Consider the following 17,183-nt stretch of genomic DNA (forward strand, 5'->3'; position numbering starts at 1 on the left):
ACGTCAATGAAATCTCTTTGGACAAAAAGCGGAGCAGAATTGTGGTCAGTCTGCTTTCACTTAATGGTTCAACTTAACAGAAGATTACTCATTTTCCTGCCATGTACAACCAAGGGTTCAGAGGTACCAGTACTCCTGTAAAGCTTTTAGGGTAAAACACTCCAAAAAAAGAAGAGTTCATTTGTCTTTATCCACTTTAGACAAAAATTTGATTAGATTATTTTGATAGCTGGTCAGCAGTACTTTGAAGAAGAATTGAGATCGAGCATATTGGCCTGGGACTCCTCCCTGCCTTCTGCATGTCTTGGCACATGGCAATAGTGAGGTTGGATTTAGTTGGAAGGTTTTTCCGATCAGTATCTTCAGCCAGTGGGGAGGATCAATGCACCATTCATTTTGTCATAATGAGAGGTTATAAATGATACTTTCCTGCAAAATAAAATGGAAAACATTTTTATCGCTTTATCAACATGGTATTTTCTTGTGCATATGACATATGTGCTTATATCCTTTTAAAATTAGGACTTATTTAGATGGATGATATCTGTTGTAATAATTATTTTATTTCAGTGAAGCAGCAAATTAATGAAGAAATGTTATTTATTTACTTGGATTTTATAGCTACTGACAGGAAGGGACATAGAGATAAAGTTCCAGAGCAGTTTCAGACTCATGTCCCATTTGACATAACAGGGTTGGCATGGCAACACTTTAAAGCTGTTTTCCTCTATCTATGTCACTTCCTGTCAGTGTCCAATAAGGAAGTGAAACTATAAACATCACAAAAAATGTCAAACTGAAGAAAGCTGGGTAAAATTGATAAATAATATGTAATAAATATGTTTTAGCAAAAAAAAAAGGAATGGTCTAATGTGTCATATGCATTTCAAGCATTGAGTTGCAAGTTATAGATGTGTTTAGCACTCAAACCACTACAGAGATGTATGTACCTGACTTGTGGTTGCAGCCAGGTGAAGATTTAGCTGGGTACCCAATTGTGGGAGGACCCCTGTGTAGTGGCAGGTCCCGCGTAGCCTTGCGCATCTGGGAGTATAGGGTCAAAATTAAAGTCAATGTCATCCATGAGGTCAGTATTGATGATATAATCGACGTCACAATCCAGGTTTTCAGTGAACATGTCAATGTCCAGGTCTGTAGGCAGACGGTCGGGTGCGGTCTGGAAGCAGGAGGGAGCACCAAACTGACCCATACCCTGGAGGCCAGCGTTGGGATTGACCAAAGGGCCTCCCCCCTGCCCCTGGTGATGCGAGCTCACTGCAGGTATAGCACTGTGCTGAGCTTTAAGGCCTGCGAGCTGGGCTGTGTCTGCAGATAAGCTTGAGAGCATGCCCATGTTTAGCCCGATGGAAGGGTGGTGGTGCTGCTGGTGGAGGTGGTGCTGCTGCTGCTGAGCCTGCATCTGAAGAGCCATGGGAGCAATAGCATTGGGCTCCAAACCTTTTCCCATCAGCAATGGCCCAACTGAGGCTTTGGACCTGACACCCACCAGAGACGAGCCCAGACTCATCAGTCCCACACCTCCAGGACTCTGCATCAAGGGGTCCACCTGAGACAGGAGAACTTCGCTGGGCGGGGGTGAATCTGAGGTTAGCAGTGCCTCCAGACTCGATGGGACATGACCGGTATAATGACCACTGCCTCTGCTGCCGGACATAGAGTTGGACAGGGGGTTGAACAAGGAGTTGCTGAAGGAGGGCTCTTTGTTGCTGGGACCACACTGAGAGACAGCAGATGAGGTGCTGCTGTGAGGAGTGCCCTGTGTGAGGCTGGAGGGCTGTCGTTGATGAAAGGAGGAGAAGCTTGTACCCCGGGGTAGCAGAGTGGAGGCAGATGGCAGAGGAGTGGGTGGTGCAGGAGGCGCAGTGCTTGGACTAGCCCCTCCCTGTGCGGTCATCAGAGTAAGGCCATCAATCAGATCTAGCTCCTCCATCAAGGTCTCTGTCAGAGTTGGAGTTGAATATCTCCCCAAGAGGCTGTCATCAGGCAGGTTATCGTCATCTTCCTGCCCTGGAGCAATAGGGGACAAACGTCCACTCAATGTGCTGGCATTAGAGCTGGTGCGGGGTCTGAACGTGGTCCACATGTCCGCATCATCGAGACTGCCCCGAGAAGAGGGGCTGCTGCTGTTCACTGCCCATTTAGGAAACTGCTGTGAGGAGTTTGGACTGTCAGAGCCCGCTGAGGCTCCATTGCCCTCCGTCTGCAGCGCTGCCCCGGAGCCAGACAGGCCTGCAGCTACAGCCTGCTTCTTGGTTTGTTTCGCACGCATGCGACTCTTCAGTAGCTTACTGCTGTTGTCCATGGATGCTGCTCTGCGCCGAGGAGCTTTCCCCGTTTTACCTCCTTCAGGGTTGAGCATCCACCACGAACTCTTTCCAGTCGACTCATTGTGCACTCGCAGAAACTTGTTGTGGAGTGATAAATTATGGCGGATTGAATTCTGTCAATGAAAGAAAAGGGACAAATGTATGAATAAAAAGTTAGGCCCTCGATAATTAGCGCAAAGCTCAATTTAACCTTTCATTGTTTTTGTTGATCAATAGATATCAGCTCTTATCAAATCAGATTTAAAGTTCTAGCGCCACATAAGGTCAGACTTACCTTCCAGCCTGCAGAACTATTGCTGTCTCCTTTGTCTCTGAAGTAAGGCACTGTTTTCACCATCCACTCGTAGATTTGGGCCAGGGTTAGCCTCTTCTCAGGTGAGTTCTCAATTGCTTGACTGATCAGGTCTGCGTAGCTCTGGTTTCCCCACGCGTTGCGCCGGGATGACCCTTTCCGGGGAGTCGCTGCGGCCCCTCCCACACTGGGTCCGAGTCCGCCCTCCGCCGCCGCTGCCTTCTCGTACTCAGGAGTGATCTGCTGCGTCTCGGGCTTGTCCTCATCTGCAGGCGGGGTGCCGGCAGTGGACTCGCTCCCGTCCGCGCCCTCGGTCTTTACTATGGAGATGTCCGGTCTGGGTAGAGGCCACGTGCATGACCGCGGTCTGCTCTGAGGCTCAAAATCTGGGTCAATAGGGGGCACGTTTGACTCCTCCATATTGACCGTGTGTAATTTCTCCGAATTTAAAAGTAAATGCCACTCAAACCATGTATCTGTAACTCTTGAACAGTGTGGTCAAATGCAGGATGTAAACAATGGGGCCGCGAAAAGAGACGTAATAATCTGACAACACCAATCGCCCCGGTTAATCCTGGAGATTAGGGAACCCAAATAATCTCCTTAATAGTAACTATCATAAAGCTTCCGATTGATAAAAGGAGTTAAAGGGAATCCCTTTGTTTGAATAAAATAATAAAATCTGGTGTGGGTTTACCTTAAAATGAATGAAAAAGCACCAGCCAGCGCCACTTATGTTCAATTACCAAGGAAAAAGAAACTGCCCTTTAGATGAATCAAATAAACAATAAGGTAGACTCGTATTTGAGCGCAGTTTTTCCTTCTTCTCCACAGCAGTGTTCAGTGTGTACAGTGCAGAGCAGGCCAGCTCTACAGATGAGCTACTGTTACAAAGGAGTTTCTCAGGAGAACCCCAGTCCGGCTTCTGTAATCTAGTAAACAACGCGCTGTCTGGCCAGTGCGCGAGAGAATAAGCTTTCAAGGCAAATTTAAAGTCTTGGTGTGTCGTGCGTGAGGTAGTGAGTGGTGGCTCTCGGTTATTTGCGATGTGGCTGGTGTTTTAGCAGGAAAAGGTATTTTTTCAACAATTATTTTAAAAAGTTGTTTTTAGTTTGAGAGCATCTTAGTGGTAGTGTAACTACTTCTACGTAAACATAAATTTAACTAATAACTATTTCAAAGTAAACATCTACTTTACTTATTCATTTGGAAGTTCATTAACATGTCGTTAACGATCTACGGCGCGTGAACGTGTCCGTGCCTCAGGTCTGTACAATCCGCCACATTGCGAACAGGCGCATGTCACCATCTGCCATGTTTCTCCACACTGCCGCGGCACGATGCGCCAAGGAGCGTTCAGAAAAGCATTTCGAGAAAACAAACTCAGTTTGTCTATTCCCCGTCCACACGTCTCAAAGTGTCCGGCGCCGTGTCCAGAGTGTGAAGTGAAGTCTCTTCCCGGCTCTGTTGTTCGTCAATCGCTGCCGTTTGAAAAGAGCACGATAGCCGCGGTAATGTTAGCCGCTTAAGCTCCTGCTACTCCAGAGTTTACAATCCGCGACAAAGTCGTCGAAAACACCCGACAAACTTCCTCCAAGTCGTAGTCTTTCTCCACTGGTCACTTTAGTAAAAGTTATGGTCGCTGATTTTATCCAAACGTGCGCTTCTTGACCGATTTTGACTTGTTTTGTTTTGTTTTGACTCGAGGCGAAGACTCCCTTCTTCTGACGTCTGTTTACCACTGTCAGGCAACGTGCACTGCGCATGCGCCGTGGGGGATTCTGGGAAACCGAGTCACAGCGAAAGGATTCATCGCTCGCGAAAACATCAGCCATGGGCTCATTTTGTAGGCTAGTTCTTGTACCAAAATGCATAATACTTTATGAAAGTATACCGCTCAGACACGCTTAATAACAAGGTCCTTCAGTAGAACTAACCGACTGACCTTCTAACTCTACCTAAGCCTATTCTTAGGTCAAATGTACATGTAACACTGACAACTTCAACAAACTGAATCAATTGATAATTCACTGAATTAAATTAATGACTAACAAAATTGTCAGGGCTTTCAAAGATTGCTTGTTAGCACATTATCCTCTCAAATCTATGAAATATATTTTTATTTAGTTGATAAACGTATTCAAACAATAAATAAATAAGACTAATGTATTGTAATGTTGTAATGCAATAACAACTTTCTTTTCTTTTCTTCTTTTTCTTTTCTATGCTTTTCCTGTGAACCTTAACTGTGTGTGTGTGCGCGTGCGTACGTGTGCGTGCGTATGTGTGTGTGTGTGTGTGTGTGTGTGTGCGTGTGTGAGTGCGTGTGTGTGTGATGTCACAACATGGCAAAAGAAAATTTAGTGTTTAGTCTGCAATGTTCTCATGTTAGTCTTTGTTCCTCAATTTGAGATTCCATCTCTTGTTAGTTTGATTTGTCCATTCATTCGAGGTTCCATTTCTATTTAGATTAAAATAGAAATAGAATCTGCTTACCCTCTAAAATCATGAAATCATTGCCATAATCATTTATTTTATTTATTTATTTTCATTTCTGCATCCCCATACACATTTGCATGAGAAGGGGAAACATACTCACTTGGGTGGCTATAGAAACAAAAGAAAATGGATCTTTCATCACTTCTTTGTGGGATTAAAAATCTGAATACATGTGGGCCATATCTTAATTAAATGACCAGTAAAGTAATCTAATGAAGTGTTTCTCCAATAGTCAATGTTGAGAATTGCACAAATTCTTTGGGGTCAACAAATTTCCATCAGTAAAGTATATAGCATCTTCATATTTATTTGGAAAAACCACCAGAGTAAGTTATTCACTGCAATATCCTTTTACTGGGAATGGGTTACGTTCACATGCCATCACAACTTTCTAAAGAGTCTATAAAACTGAGGTGGTGGCAAGAGAAAATTCCATGGTGATAAGTACCTATCGAACTGCAAATGTTTTTGTCTCTTCTTGGCTAATATCTTTGTCGTTACTGGGAGAATCTACACAAAACTGTCTCAAAGTTCCTTGTCTTCTCAGCCAGCGTATAAACTAAGGTCCAATTTTTTCTCTGTCCTAAAGTGGTGACAATATTCAAAAATATGAGTGTAATGTTGGCCAGGGTTTGTCAATTTTCTGTTTTAGAGATGTCTTTCAAAAACTGTATTTCTCCCATAGTATTAGTCTCTGGCCAAGATCTGAGATTATGACATCATCAAAGAACTAGAACGTGACAAAAATGACAAATGTGATTAAAAATGTCAGTATTTGGACGTGATTCGATTCACAAACGTGCCGACAGAGAAGAAGACACTGAACATTGTGACAGTTTTGTCTCATGTTAATAATGACATAGATATGACACCATCGAATAGGTGGCGTTCACGATTTAGAATGTGATGATTAGGGCTGAAACAACTAATCGATTAATCGACAACTAATCGATTATTGAAATAGTTGTCAACTATTTTAGTAATCGATTAATCATTTTCTAGTAACACAGACTTAAAAAGAGCAAAAATTACATGAACATTTTTTATTTTTGATGGAAACCTACTTTGTTTTTCAAGTTAGGGTCTGTAGAGTTTTGTACATTGAAAATTTCATAGATATCTGTCTGTGTCTCATCCAATTAATAAAGCAGAACTGGCCCTACAAAAACACTTTACAACACAGTTTAAGTTTACTCCATCAACATGTCCTCAAGAGATGCCACTTTAGCTTTATGTGATTAAAAATAAATGAAAAAATACAATTTTCATACACCATTCACAGCCAAGCGATTAATCGATTAATCGTAAAAATAATCGGTAGATTAATCGATTACCAAAATAATCGTTAGTTGCAGCCCTAGTGATGATAATGTCAGATTGAGGGCAGGTGCCAATACAACTCTATGTGAGAAATGCAGTTTTTGTAAGAAATCTCCAAAACGAAAGGTAACAATTGATTTTCCTCTTCAATATTTGATCGTGATCGGATTCACAAACCTGACACATTATTTTTTATGTCTGAAAGTCCTCTCTAGTGGCCAACATCAAGTTTAAGTTTTTTAATATTGTCTCCACTTTTGGACGCCTTTCAGAGAAAATAATTGGACATTGGTTTATAAGTGTGGACAGAGGAGACAGTGAACTTTGAAACAGTTTTTGTTTCATGAGGATTCGTCAGTTACCACAGTTACCATAGTTACCGCAATGGAATTTTCAGTTGCCCTCCACCTCAATGTTAAACTATTGCTGGGTTGCAGGTTCTAGAATGTGATGATGTCATCGGACCCAAGGGGGGGCAGCAGCCAGTTTTACCCTATTAACAGCATTACACTTTCACAAGTAATAGCTAAAAAGAAAATATATTAATAAAAAAAATATATCATTAATGTCAGTCACTGGGTCCATGATCTCTCTGTACAAGGTTAAAAATGTCCTCAAAAACAAAATAATTTTTCCTCTATATAATAGTATAGGCCTTTAGAATCCTGTGATGTCACCTGAACGCAACACTCATAATGCTGATGATAAAACTAGCCAAGTATTATAAATCAATTTCATAGCAAATCAGAATATGATTTATATGAGGTTGCCTATAAAAATACAATATGGAAGGAATAATGCAAATTCTATCAGCTATGGCAAAATTGAATTCTCTCTCATAACACATTGTATAGGCTATTCACATTACTTAAAATGATCTAGTGTTTAGAAATACGCCAGTCCTTTTCATACTTGCTGAAACTTTGTGGGACCCTTGCAGTAGCTTTGAGGGCCCTCACTTTGGGAATATCTTCTAAAAGTGGCTGTGGACATCAATTCCCAGTTACCTTTGCGGGAGATTCTGTGTTTACAACCAGCTGACTTCCGGCGTTTTTTCGTCCCTACGCCAGCAGAACTGATCCATCAAATCCAACTATTTTCGATGTTTTACTCCTAGAACACGACAGCTGCTTGGTTGTCAGTTCAGCTGGATGACAGTTTACACCACTGTAATCAAATGCAGGTGAGAGCAACCGAGTCCAACATTGTCATTTTCGATATTAGCAAGTTAGCATTGAGCTAGCCGACATTGCACAGGCTAACGCTGCTAACGGCGAACTCGAAGGCTAAAAGCGTTTACAGGAGCAGAATTAGCCGTGCGAAGAAAACACGTAATTTGTGTATTATCAATTGAATTCATTCATTTTATCATGGTACAATAAAAGTGATGTAATGTAATCTTTTGAGAGATCCTACCGAGTCTCGAGCCTTAGCTGTGAGGGCTACATCGTCTTAGAGATAGCTAATGTTTTTTGTTGTTGTTGTTTTTTGACAGCTTCAGTAATTTAGCTATTCTTGTTCTTTAGCCAAAAATGTATGATCCAGTTGTGATAATATTATTCTCATAATACATGAACACCGAAGGAATGTTCTGACCAAATCATTTCGGTTTGGCAGACGCTCAATATTATGGTTTCACTTTAACTGGACGATTTGTGTGAAAAAACAGGGGTTGCTAATCTATATTCTTCAGACTATATATACATATATATAAATATATATATATATATATATAGTAGTCATGTCATATCACAGCCTAATTCTGCTGATAACATTGATGCTTCTATGGTGCCAGGCTGTGATAGCCGTGTTTGTGTTTGTGTCAGGGCTCTGGCCCTCTCTAGCAGCTGAAGCTCCAGTCCTGCCTTGTCTGCTCTGCCTCTGCCGCTCCTCCTGCCTCAGCCATGACCAGTCAGAGAGATCAAGACCTGGTGAGCTGTGTTCTTATGTCCCCCACACACAACAACAAATAGATTTGATTTCATTCTTTATATATTAGCAATTTTCTGGCACATATGTGTCAAATACACATCTGAAACCATTATAAGCTTGTATAAGTCTGTGACACACTACACAGTAATTAGAGAGGAAGTATCCTGCAGTTTTGGAGGGAGTTGGTTGCTGGGGTTCACGGATTAGCTACTGTCCATAAACACTTGACTACTGCTCCTCTGACACCATCTGTCTAATCTCAGTTAAAACTGTCCTACTTTCCAGTTGATTTGACCCTGATGTGCCGAGGTCAAACTCTTTCCCAAAAGATTCAGCATGACAAGTTATCATGTTAGATATTTAAGAGGTTATATTGTTAGTGTTAGGAATAGTATTTTTAAATATCTGTACCACTTACCTATACATTAAAATTTTGAATATTTAAAGTGCATATGACATTATTTGTATTCCTTTTAATGATGATAATAATAATAATAATACATTTATTATTATTATTATTATTATTATTATTATTATTATTATTAATAATAATTAATAAATAAATAAATAATAGCTTTAAAGTAACTAAACATATGAAGGTTCACTTTACATGATGTAGAAGGTATTGGGGTTTGATCTTTTTGAATAGGGTTGGGTTAGTCGATGTTGCCATTTGTAACCAGGCAGATTTAACATTGTTTTTATTTTGCTGGAGATGAAAGAGGTTGAAATGGGGGCAGAGCTTGTTAATGATGACATGGATGTGCAATGCCACATTGAGGTTATCCGGTTCGCAGGGGGAGGGGTTTACAGTGGACCACCAAAGGCAGATTGTGTTTGTAAACAGCTCAGCGAGTTGGGGCGTCACACCTCGTGGATCTCTTTGTTCTCCACCCTGATTTGTGACCAACGAAAGTTTGTGTTCATCCCCTAAAAGCGGAGAAAAATAATCCCTTTTATCTCTTTGACTGCAAAGTAGTGGTTTCATTTTATGGAAATTCAATTTAATGTTGCAAATTTGTAATCGCAATTCTTTTAAACAGTTTGTAATAATAAAGATAAAATACAGTTACACTTTTGAGGAGTTATTTGTATGTAAATAATATATAATATAATAATAAAATAGCATGTGAACCCAGTCAAGAGATGCGTTTCCTCAACGCAAAGGGAAAGGGAATTTTGTCGAATTTCTATCTCATTTTATTTGATTAATGGCAATTTTATTATTATTTTATTGTTCCGTTTATGGTAATGCTATGTGCCGCACTATATCCATAAAGTAGATTTGGATTCAGAATTATGCACTCTAATATTAAGACACATTGTCTGGGCCACCTGGAGTTATCGCACAAGGCCAACAAACCAGAGAGACCTGCCCGTGCCTCTAAAAAAAGGGGCAGTGTTGTCCCTCCGCTCTTCTCTGTTGTATTTCAAAAGGGGGCTCACTCTAGCATGAGCTGCACTGAGTGAAGTTGCACTGTGAAAGGCTGGAGATCTGGTGTGCATATATCTAATTACACTGGAATGCCTGTCTCTTTGCTGCCATCTGAAGGTCACCTGCTGCCACAGCAGGAAGCACAATGGTCACAAACTGGTTCTAAATGCCCAATTCTGATTTTAGGTGCATCTCCGCCTTATCCTAGTCAGTGGGAAAACACAAGACTTCACTTTCTCCCCAAACGACTCGGCCACAGACATTGCTAAGCATGTGTTTGATAACTGGCCTGAAGGTAGGATAATCTCTTTTCATTGTCAATTATCTTTTAGTACATGAATCTAGCTATTTCTTGGTTGAGTCACATGTCTCCCTGTTTGACAGGATGGGATGAGGAGCGTGTGAGTAGCCCTAGTATATTGCGACTCATTTTTCAGGGACGCTTTCTTCATGGCAACGTCACTCTGGGAGGTACGTGTGGCTTCTCATCACAATTGACCGTTGACCTTTGTTTTTTTATCCCAAACTTGTTCAGAAGATCTTGTATTTTAGTTTACCATGATCCCGTTCAAAACTGCACCGTTACAAGTTACAAAAAGGCAACAATTTAGCCTTATGTTGTTTGTCTTCATGTCCTTGTGTTAGGATGCTCTTGAAACAGTTTGGCCTTAGACATGGAAGTGAGAGTCGCTGTTGTTATGGTAACAGTTGTCAGGGCAGACCTGGAGAGTCTAATGTTTTTAATTTCTTGAAATGACGAACCTAATGAGCTGTACTCGATACTGCCAGTGACCAAGGGCAACCATAAGTCTAAATTAATTAAAACTGTTTCTACACTGTGTTTGTCTGTGCTAACTTTTTTATACCACATTTATATTTATATATATCTTTTTATTTATTTATTTCCAGCTCTAAAGCTACCTCCGGGACGAACTACTGTAATGCACTTGGTGGCCAGAGAAACCCTTCCTGAGCCCAACTCTCATGGTGAGATTGATTGTTTGTTTGTATATTTGGTTGAGACAGTGCATGTTAATGAACATAACATGGACACATGCATGTAAACATGCCACACCAGATTGTAGCCATGGGCTTTCGCACACACACTCGCATTCATCCTGGCCTATTGTACATGTTTTTAGTGGTAGGGATAACCGGAGTACCCGGAGTAAACCTACACAGACACGGGGAGAACATGCAAACTCCACACTGAAAGGCCCCGTCCAGGTGGGAATCGAACCTGGGACCTTCTTGCTGTGAAGCACGAGAGCTAACCACTCGCCACCGTCCCACACTATAGTAATCTTTGCTAAGAAACTAATGCTAATTAAATGGCCGCAGACGATTTGGGAAACGTGATCATTATTGTGTTACCCATGTGTTTTGCAATATCCACATCAGTAAACAAAAAAGTCGTCACCTTCATTCAATCATTGTAAATCTTAATTGATGATCTAGCACAACCTCCCAAACCTGAGGCTTTGGGAGACCAGTACCCCTGCTATACCTCCATGCGATTGAAAAGACCCAGTGAATATAGCACAATAAAATATAAATGTTATCACGTGAACTCAAGCAAGTTTTCCACATTTAAACAATTGTGGCTCGTCTGGGAGGGTAATAGGCTATAAAAATATGTAGGCCTAATTAAATACAAAAAGGAGTTAGTTTTAACATGTTTTTGAAACAAAGCTGTTAGTATGACGGGGTAAAGCTGAGTGTTTTGCTTTGTCCCAGTGAACCAGGACTGTTTTTGTCACTCATTCTGAACATCAGACACTGGTTTGGAGCTGGACTCTGCGTTCTGGCCCCGCCCCCTCTTGATTCTTTTCCCCCTCGCTCTTCGGAGCAGAATGAGCAGAAAACTCGTGGAAATTGAAGTCTCCAACAAGTCGTTGGCTCGTCTCTTTTGACAGATTATAAAGACATTACAACTTGATCATGTTGACCTTTTAACTCCCACCTGAACCGAGCACATTTTCTCCAGTTTGGCTTTACCCAAATCTAAAATCTTAAAATAAAGGCATCAGAATAGCAACAAAAACAAGAGTGAAAATGCAGCAAAAAAGCAACAAAACACGAGAAAAAAGCAATGCAAAGAGAGCGATTAAAAAAAAAAGCAATGACAAAGCAACAGAAAACAACAAAAACATGGCAAAAAAGACACAAAAATGCACAATGTGACAACAAAGTTATGATCACTTTTGTAGGTCTTCGCTTTCAAATGAGGCATTACACTGTTGCTCGCCAATCTAGAAGCTTTTAGGTTTGGGTAAAGACGAAATAGAGAAAATGCGCTCGGTACGGGTGGGGGGTAGGAGGTTAAAGGCACAGCCCTCAGTTGGAGTTTTAAGCACTTGGCTACGCTAGTTCCTCTGACCTGAAGTTGTGAGCACCAGTACTTCCTGCCTGTATTCTTTTCCTGGAATAATAATCATATTTTCTAAAGATTATGTTGTGGGCAGTGAGTTCCCGGTAGATGATCATTTACTATGTGTTCAAATCTTGATGTAGGATGTAACGAGTTCAGATCGGAGACACCTGTGATCATAAAGGATTGATAGTTTCTCTTGAAGCTAAAGGCTAACATGATATAAAATGTTAGTGGAAATTAATACGAACAGGAAGTACTAGCGCCCTCAACTTCAGCTCAGAGGAACTAGCGTAGCCACATTGTGCAACAAGCCACTTGGGTGGTCCAAAGCTCACCTTTTGAGGTTCAGGTCCAGAACAAGCACATCCACGTCTGAACTGAAGGCTCTTCCACCTGTATAACCGTGTTTCCTGTGTTTTAACAGGTCGATGTCTGTTTGTTCTCAAATTGTTTTGCGTATACCAGTTTGGGAACCACTGATCCATCAAGCAAATTTAGAATGAAATGAGATGATACAAAGGAACAATAAAACCTGATTATTAAACATTTGTTGATACAAGACTAGTTTTATTTACAAAGTCAGTTCAGGGTGAATTTTTGGTAAGCTTTGGTTTATAGCGGAGTCTTTAATGCCCGTTCTTCTTGTGTCTATAGGTCAAAGAAACAGGGAGAAAACCACAGAGAGTAACTGCTGTCTGCTGTTGTAAAGCTGCCCCTCACAGACCTGCGTCCACCCGGCTCTGCTCGTCCTGTCACCTCACCCACCCCTGTCATCAGAGCAGGGCTGCAGGAACATCTGCTTTAGTAGCACTATCCTCAAAACTTTGCTTTTGGTGCCAACATAGTTATGTCATCCACCTTTTACCAGAAGAACTCTTTATTCAAAGACCATCATTAAGCATTGTGGACCTGGTTTCAGCAGGATGTATTTCAAAGGTCTGCACAGCGTGGATACATAAGCGTGATCTCTGAAGATTTCGTATCTAACCCTTCTCCTCACGTAAATGATTTCAACTTTTACTGTTGTTAATCCACTAATGGCACTTAAAAGGATTAGTTCAAGTGTCTCATCTAATATTAGTGATTTTTACATTTGAGTAATAGGGATGATGTGTGCCACTCTTCTTGAGCTCTACCCCCTGCAAACCGTACCATTCGCTATTAAACTTGTGCGTCTCTGGCAGAAGAAAAAGACCAGGAAGATGTGTATTGATACCGACGCTCTGTGGGTCATTGTCCGCAGTCGTCTTCAGGTGCGGCTCAAAGTCTGAAGATGGAGTTTAAGATGTTTTGCTCATTGGCCAGTAGGTGTGGCATTCCCACCTTTGTTCAAGACTAAATGGAATATTGTTTATCAGCCGACGTGGCAGGCCAGTTCAGTGCAAACAGAAGAAGCAGCATTTGACGATGGGAGCGTGGGAGCATGGACTCGATAAGAAACTAGAAGACCTTGGTGTATCCTGCTCTACATTTGGAAAGCTGTCTTTACTTCATGTTTGCCTTTGGTTGTGTAATTCATTAATATAAGTATGAAATTTAAATATCAATTTTAATCTTGTGCATAGGTATTTTCGTGTAGATGTGTGTGTCTGTGTGTGCGTGCGTGTGTGTGTGTGTGTGTGTGTGTGTGTGTGTGTGTGTGTGTGTATGGGAGTGCGCCTGGTGTTGTGAAATGCATGTGACACATTACAGTGAGGGCATGTGGTCTTAAAAAGGTGGTGCACCGGGGGAAAAGATGGGAACCTTGATTTCTTCCATTGAGTCTTGGGTTTTGTGTTGTCAGTCTGTGTCACTGCTATGAAGTTTAGCTCCGTATGAATTGTGTAAAGACTAAAATGGAAAGCTGTAAAGAAAAGCTTGTATTATAAATTAATAAATCTATAAATAATGCAGCCGTTGTGAACTGTATTATTGTCTCCTGTGCGACGCATTGACAAATAATGAGAAGAAGCAGTGCATTTAGCAGCACAAGTAGGCTTTGAGACATTTCATTCATTAACAGATCAACAGAAGTAAATTGTGTTACATTCCAGGACATTTACCCATATATAAAATATGAGTTTATATGAATAAGAGAGTTTAAAAATGTTAAAAGTAAGTGTTTTCCTCCCCCTACTTGTTCCAACAATGTCCTAAAGTGTAGAATGAGCCCAGACCTGTTCACAACTGCCTCTCAAATCCTACACTGTCACTCAAAAAGGTGTCGCACGAGCTTAATCTAGCAGCTGCAGTTACACGTATGACCTGAGGTGGCAGTACTGATAGTAGTGTAAAATGGCTAACTTTACTTGCATCTAGCCCCTTTAAAGACACACAGCGTAACACTTTGACTATACTGTTGACCAGCTCGACACAGAACATGCTTTTACTGCAGTGGGTAATTAAAGCAGTACTAAGTAACTCTTCCCTCTAGAGGCCATAAGCGCAACTGCAGGTGTCGTAGCAAGTTACGATTTTTTAACTTATTGTCTTGGAGAGTAAATACTGACAGGAAAGGCGAAGGGAGAGAGGGTTACTGTGCATCCAATTATACAATGGAAATATTTTTTTTCACTCAAACTTGGCAGTAAATACTGTTTAAAGTGACGTTAGCCCGCAGTTAGCTTTGCCCGTTAGCATGCTAGCTTCTTCTTCGTGATTCCATTAGTGTGTATTGCTTTCTCCGCACCGGTGGCAGTCAAGTTGCAAACATGGTTTTCTGTCCAGAGACACCAGGGGGAGATGAAAGACCCTCCAATCATCCCATAAACACTTGTACTATCCCCACAGGGACTACGGAAAGGATTTATTAAGGTAAACACGTTACTTAGTACTGCTTTAAAGAATGGATTGGATGAGGACCTAACCTTTATAAATCTCAAATTCTACTGACTGGAGATGTACCCAGTCCAGGTAAAGTTACAGTCATGTTTTAGTAGAGCTGAGCCACTCACAGCAAAGGCTCATGTTTGTTTGTACATGTATGAGGTATTTTCCAATGATGAAAATATCTGTCATAAAATAAATGCTTCAATTGTATTTATTGGGTAACATTTGACGCGGTCTGTCCTCTCAGTTGAGGGTTTTCTCCATGTGAGGCACTAGCAGTGATGGTCCTCTAGGGGGCACTCAAGTTAAAGGTGGGATTTGTAATATGCTCTTTTAATGGCTTTAAAACGGCCGTGGTACAATGATAGTGAGGACATCGGGACATTTTGCGCCCTGACTCGGTATAATGAGCTCTTATTTGAAAGCACAGAACCACCAGAGTTAATTTCTTGACTTGGACTCAGGTTCAAGTCATCGGTTACTTCCTTGTGCTGTTTCTTAATCTTGGGATGTACCTCACCAAAATGTGATTCAATCTTCTTTTCTGATTAGATGTTTGGCTTAAGACCCTCCACCCAAATCCCATGACATCGGATAGAATTATTCTATAATATTCTCTAATCAATATTTGACTTTTCACACTTTATTCACGTGTTTCAGCCAAACAGCATAGAAATAAAGTTATGGATAGATACAATTTACAGATTTGTGCTTGTACACATAATATACAATAAAAAGATGATTTATTGTCGTCCTATACAAAATTCTTTCACATAAGTCAGGGGTGTCCAAACTTTTTTCATGGGGGGGCCGCATATTGAAGTGTACACGGGGTGAAGGGCCGTAGATCAGTAGTTAGTGCCGCAAAACCTTCGACTAGCAGAGGTTTAAATTGTGCCCCATACCTCTATTTAAGCTTAAAACCTTCATGCCAGCTCTGTCTCACAATAAAATGTTAGTTGTTAGGTTAGAATTGTATAGAATTATTACATTTCAAATAAAAAGGTCCATCTCTGGTGATGTGCACCGATACAGCAAGAGGCCGAGGGCCACCATAAATTGGCCTGAGGGCCGCATTTGGCCCCCGGGCCGCACTTTGGGCACCCCTGACATAAGTCCTATTCACACATGCACCCTATTCTGATGTCTGCTTGTCGACTCTCCTGACTAAATCAAGAGGATGTGGGGCCTGGACAACAACAGCACTTTAAATCCTGTTCTTTTAACTTGAATTACAGGAGCATAACTTTACTTTCGACCTAAATAATTGAGTTTATTTAAGAAGGTTTAAAGGGGTGGGGGATGATCAAATGTAGCCTTACTTATCCCTCTTACTTCCATAATTCAAATATGCTTTATTGTTTTTGACACAGTCCCCACCATGACCTCTATTTGGCTGCCAATAAAGCCTTTCTACTCAAAGTGTGTTGAGCAGATTTTTCAACAGCTCCTTTTTTCACTTTTTGCTTCAGGAATCCGCCTCTGACGTGTAGCTGCACGAAGTCCATTTTTCCAGTTGAAGCTCAGGAAAAGAGCAGTCAGCCCTCCTCATCTCTCTTGACTCACTAAACCATCCTCTGTACAACCTGCTGTTATTATTGTGCGTGATGTTTTCCACTTGGTCTTATCCCGGGCTGCACAGTGGGTTTTCTGGCATGTCAGCATTTGCACGATAGTAGCCATTGGGGACCTGCAAAGATCACTGCTACTGAAAAACTTAAGTTGAAACACTTTCATTGAAGACAGATGTGTCTGCTGTGTGGTCTCCAGTTTAAGGGATTAAAACTTTAAAAGACCTTTTTGCAAATTAGTCGGTTGCGTTCACGCTTTGATGATATCTTAAACGGAGGACAGGGGCCAATGTGACTCTTGCGAGAGTTGCTGTTTTTGAAGGAAATCTCTCAACAGAAAATATTTAACCTGATCATAGTTTGGTAGGAATTAAGTCCACAAACCTACATCTTATAAAATTATTTGACTAGTTGATTTTTACTGACAGAGTAAAGTAAACTTGGTGCCACTTCTTTTTTCATGTGGATATGTCGAGCAATCAAGGTTGGAGCAGTGGAGCTCACACTGTTTAGCTATATGAATATCATACGGTTCAACTGTCTTTCACTGTTTGACTGGATGTTTTTTTTTTTATATATATATATTTCCATCACTTCTAGAAAA

At 41.1% G+C, this 17,183-nt stretch overlaps 2 protein-coding genes across 2 annotated transcripts; one reads left to right on the forward strand and one right to left on the reverse strand.

Annotated features, from left to right (window-relative positions):
- Window positions 1-177: 177 nt before the first annotated feature.
- Window positions 178-4,377, reverse strand: foxo4 (forkhead box O4). The gene is made up of 3 exons (XM_079556132.1): window positions 2,623-4,377; window positions 951-2,461; window positions 178-429 (listed from the first exon to the last, which is right to left on the reverse strand). The coding sequence occupies exons 1-2, from the start codon at window positions 3,058-3,060 to the stop codon at window positions 980-982; spliced, it is 1,920 nt and encodes a 639-aa protein (XP_079412258.1). The 5' UTR covers window positions 3,061-4,377; the 3' UTR covers window positions 178-429; window positions 951-979.
- A 3,108-nt stretch (window positions 4,378-7,485) lies between these two features.
- ubl3b (ubiquitin-like 3b) lies at window positions 7,486-14,078 on the forward strand. The gene is made up of 6 exons (XM_079556908.1): window positions 7,486-7,642; window positions 8,286-8,390; window positions 10,013-10,121; window positions 10,211-10,297; window positions 10,736-10,813; window positions 12,855-14,078. The coding sequence occupies exons 2-6, from the start codon at window positions 8,364-8,366 to the stop codon at window positions 12,905-12,907; spliced, it is 354 nt and encodes a 117-aa protein (XP_079413034.1). The 5' UTR covers window positions 7,486-7,642; window positions 8,286-8,363; the 3' UTR covers window positions 12,908-14,078.
- The last annotated feature ends 3,105 nt before the right edge of the window (window positions 14,079-17,183 follow it).

This window comes from Gobius niger, assembly GCF_951799975.1.
Source record: "Gobius niger genome assembly, chromosome: 5".
In the NCBI taxonomy this organism is placed as follows: Eukaryota; Metazoa; Chordata; class Actinopteri; order Gobiiformes; family Gobiidae; genus Gobius; species Gobius niger.

Excerpts from the sequence above, each read along its gene's own strand:
- foxo4 (XM_079556132.1), bottom strand. The coding sequence starts at position 3,060 with ATGGAGGAGTCAAACGTGCCCCCTATTGACCCAGATTTTGAGCCTCAG. Across the intron at positions 2,462-2,622 it reads ATAGTTCTGCAGGCTGGAAG|AATTCAATCCGCCATAATTT; the intron begins GTAAGTCTGACC and ends TTTCATTGACAG.
- ubl3b (XM_079556908.1), top strand. The coding sequence starts at position 8,364 with ATGACCAGTCAGAGAGATCAAGACCTG. Across the intron at positions 8,391-10,012 it reads GTCAGAGAGATCAAGACCTG|GTGCATCTCCGCCTTATCCT; the intron begins GTGAGCTGTGTT and ends TTCTGATTTTAG. Across the intron at positions 10,122-10,210 it reads GTTTGATAACTGGCCTGAAG|GATGGGATGAGGAGCGTGTG; the intron begins GTAGGATAATCT and ends CCTGTTTGACAG.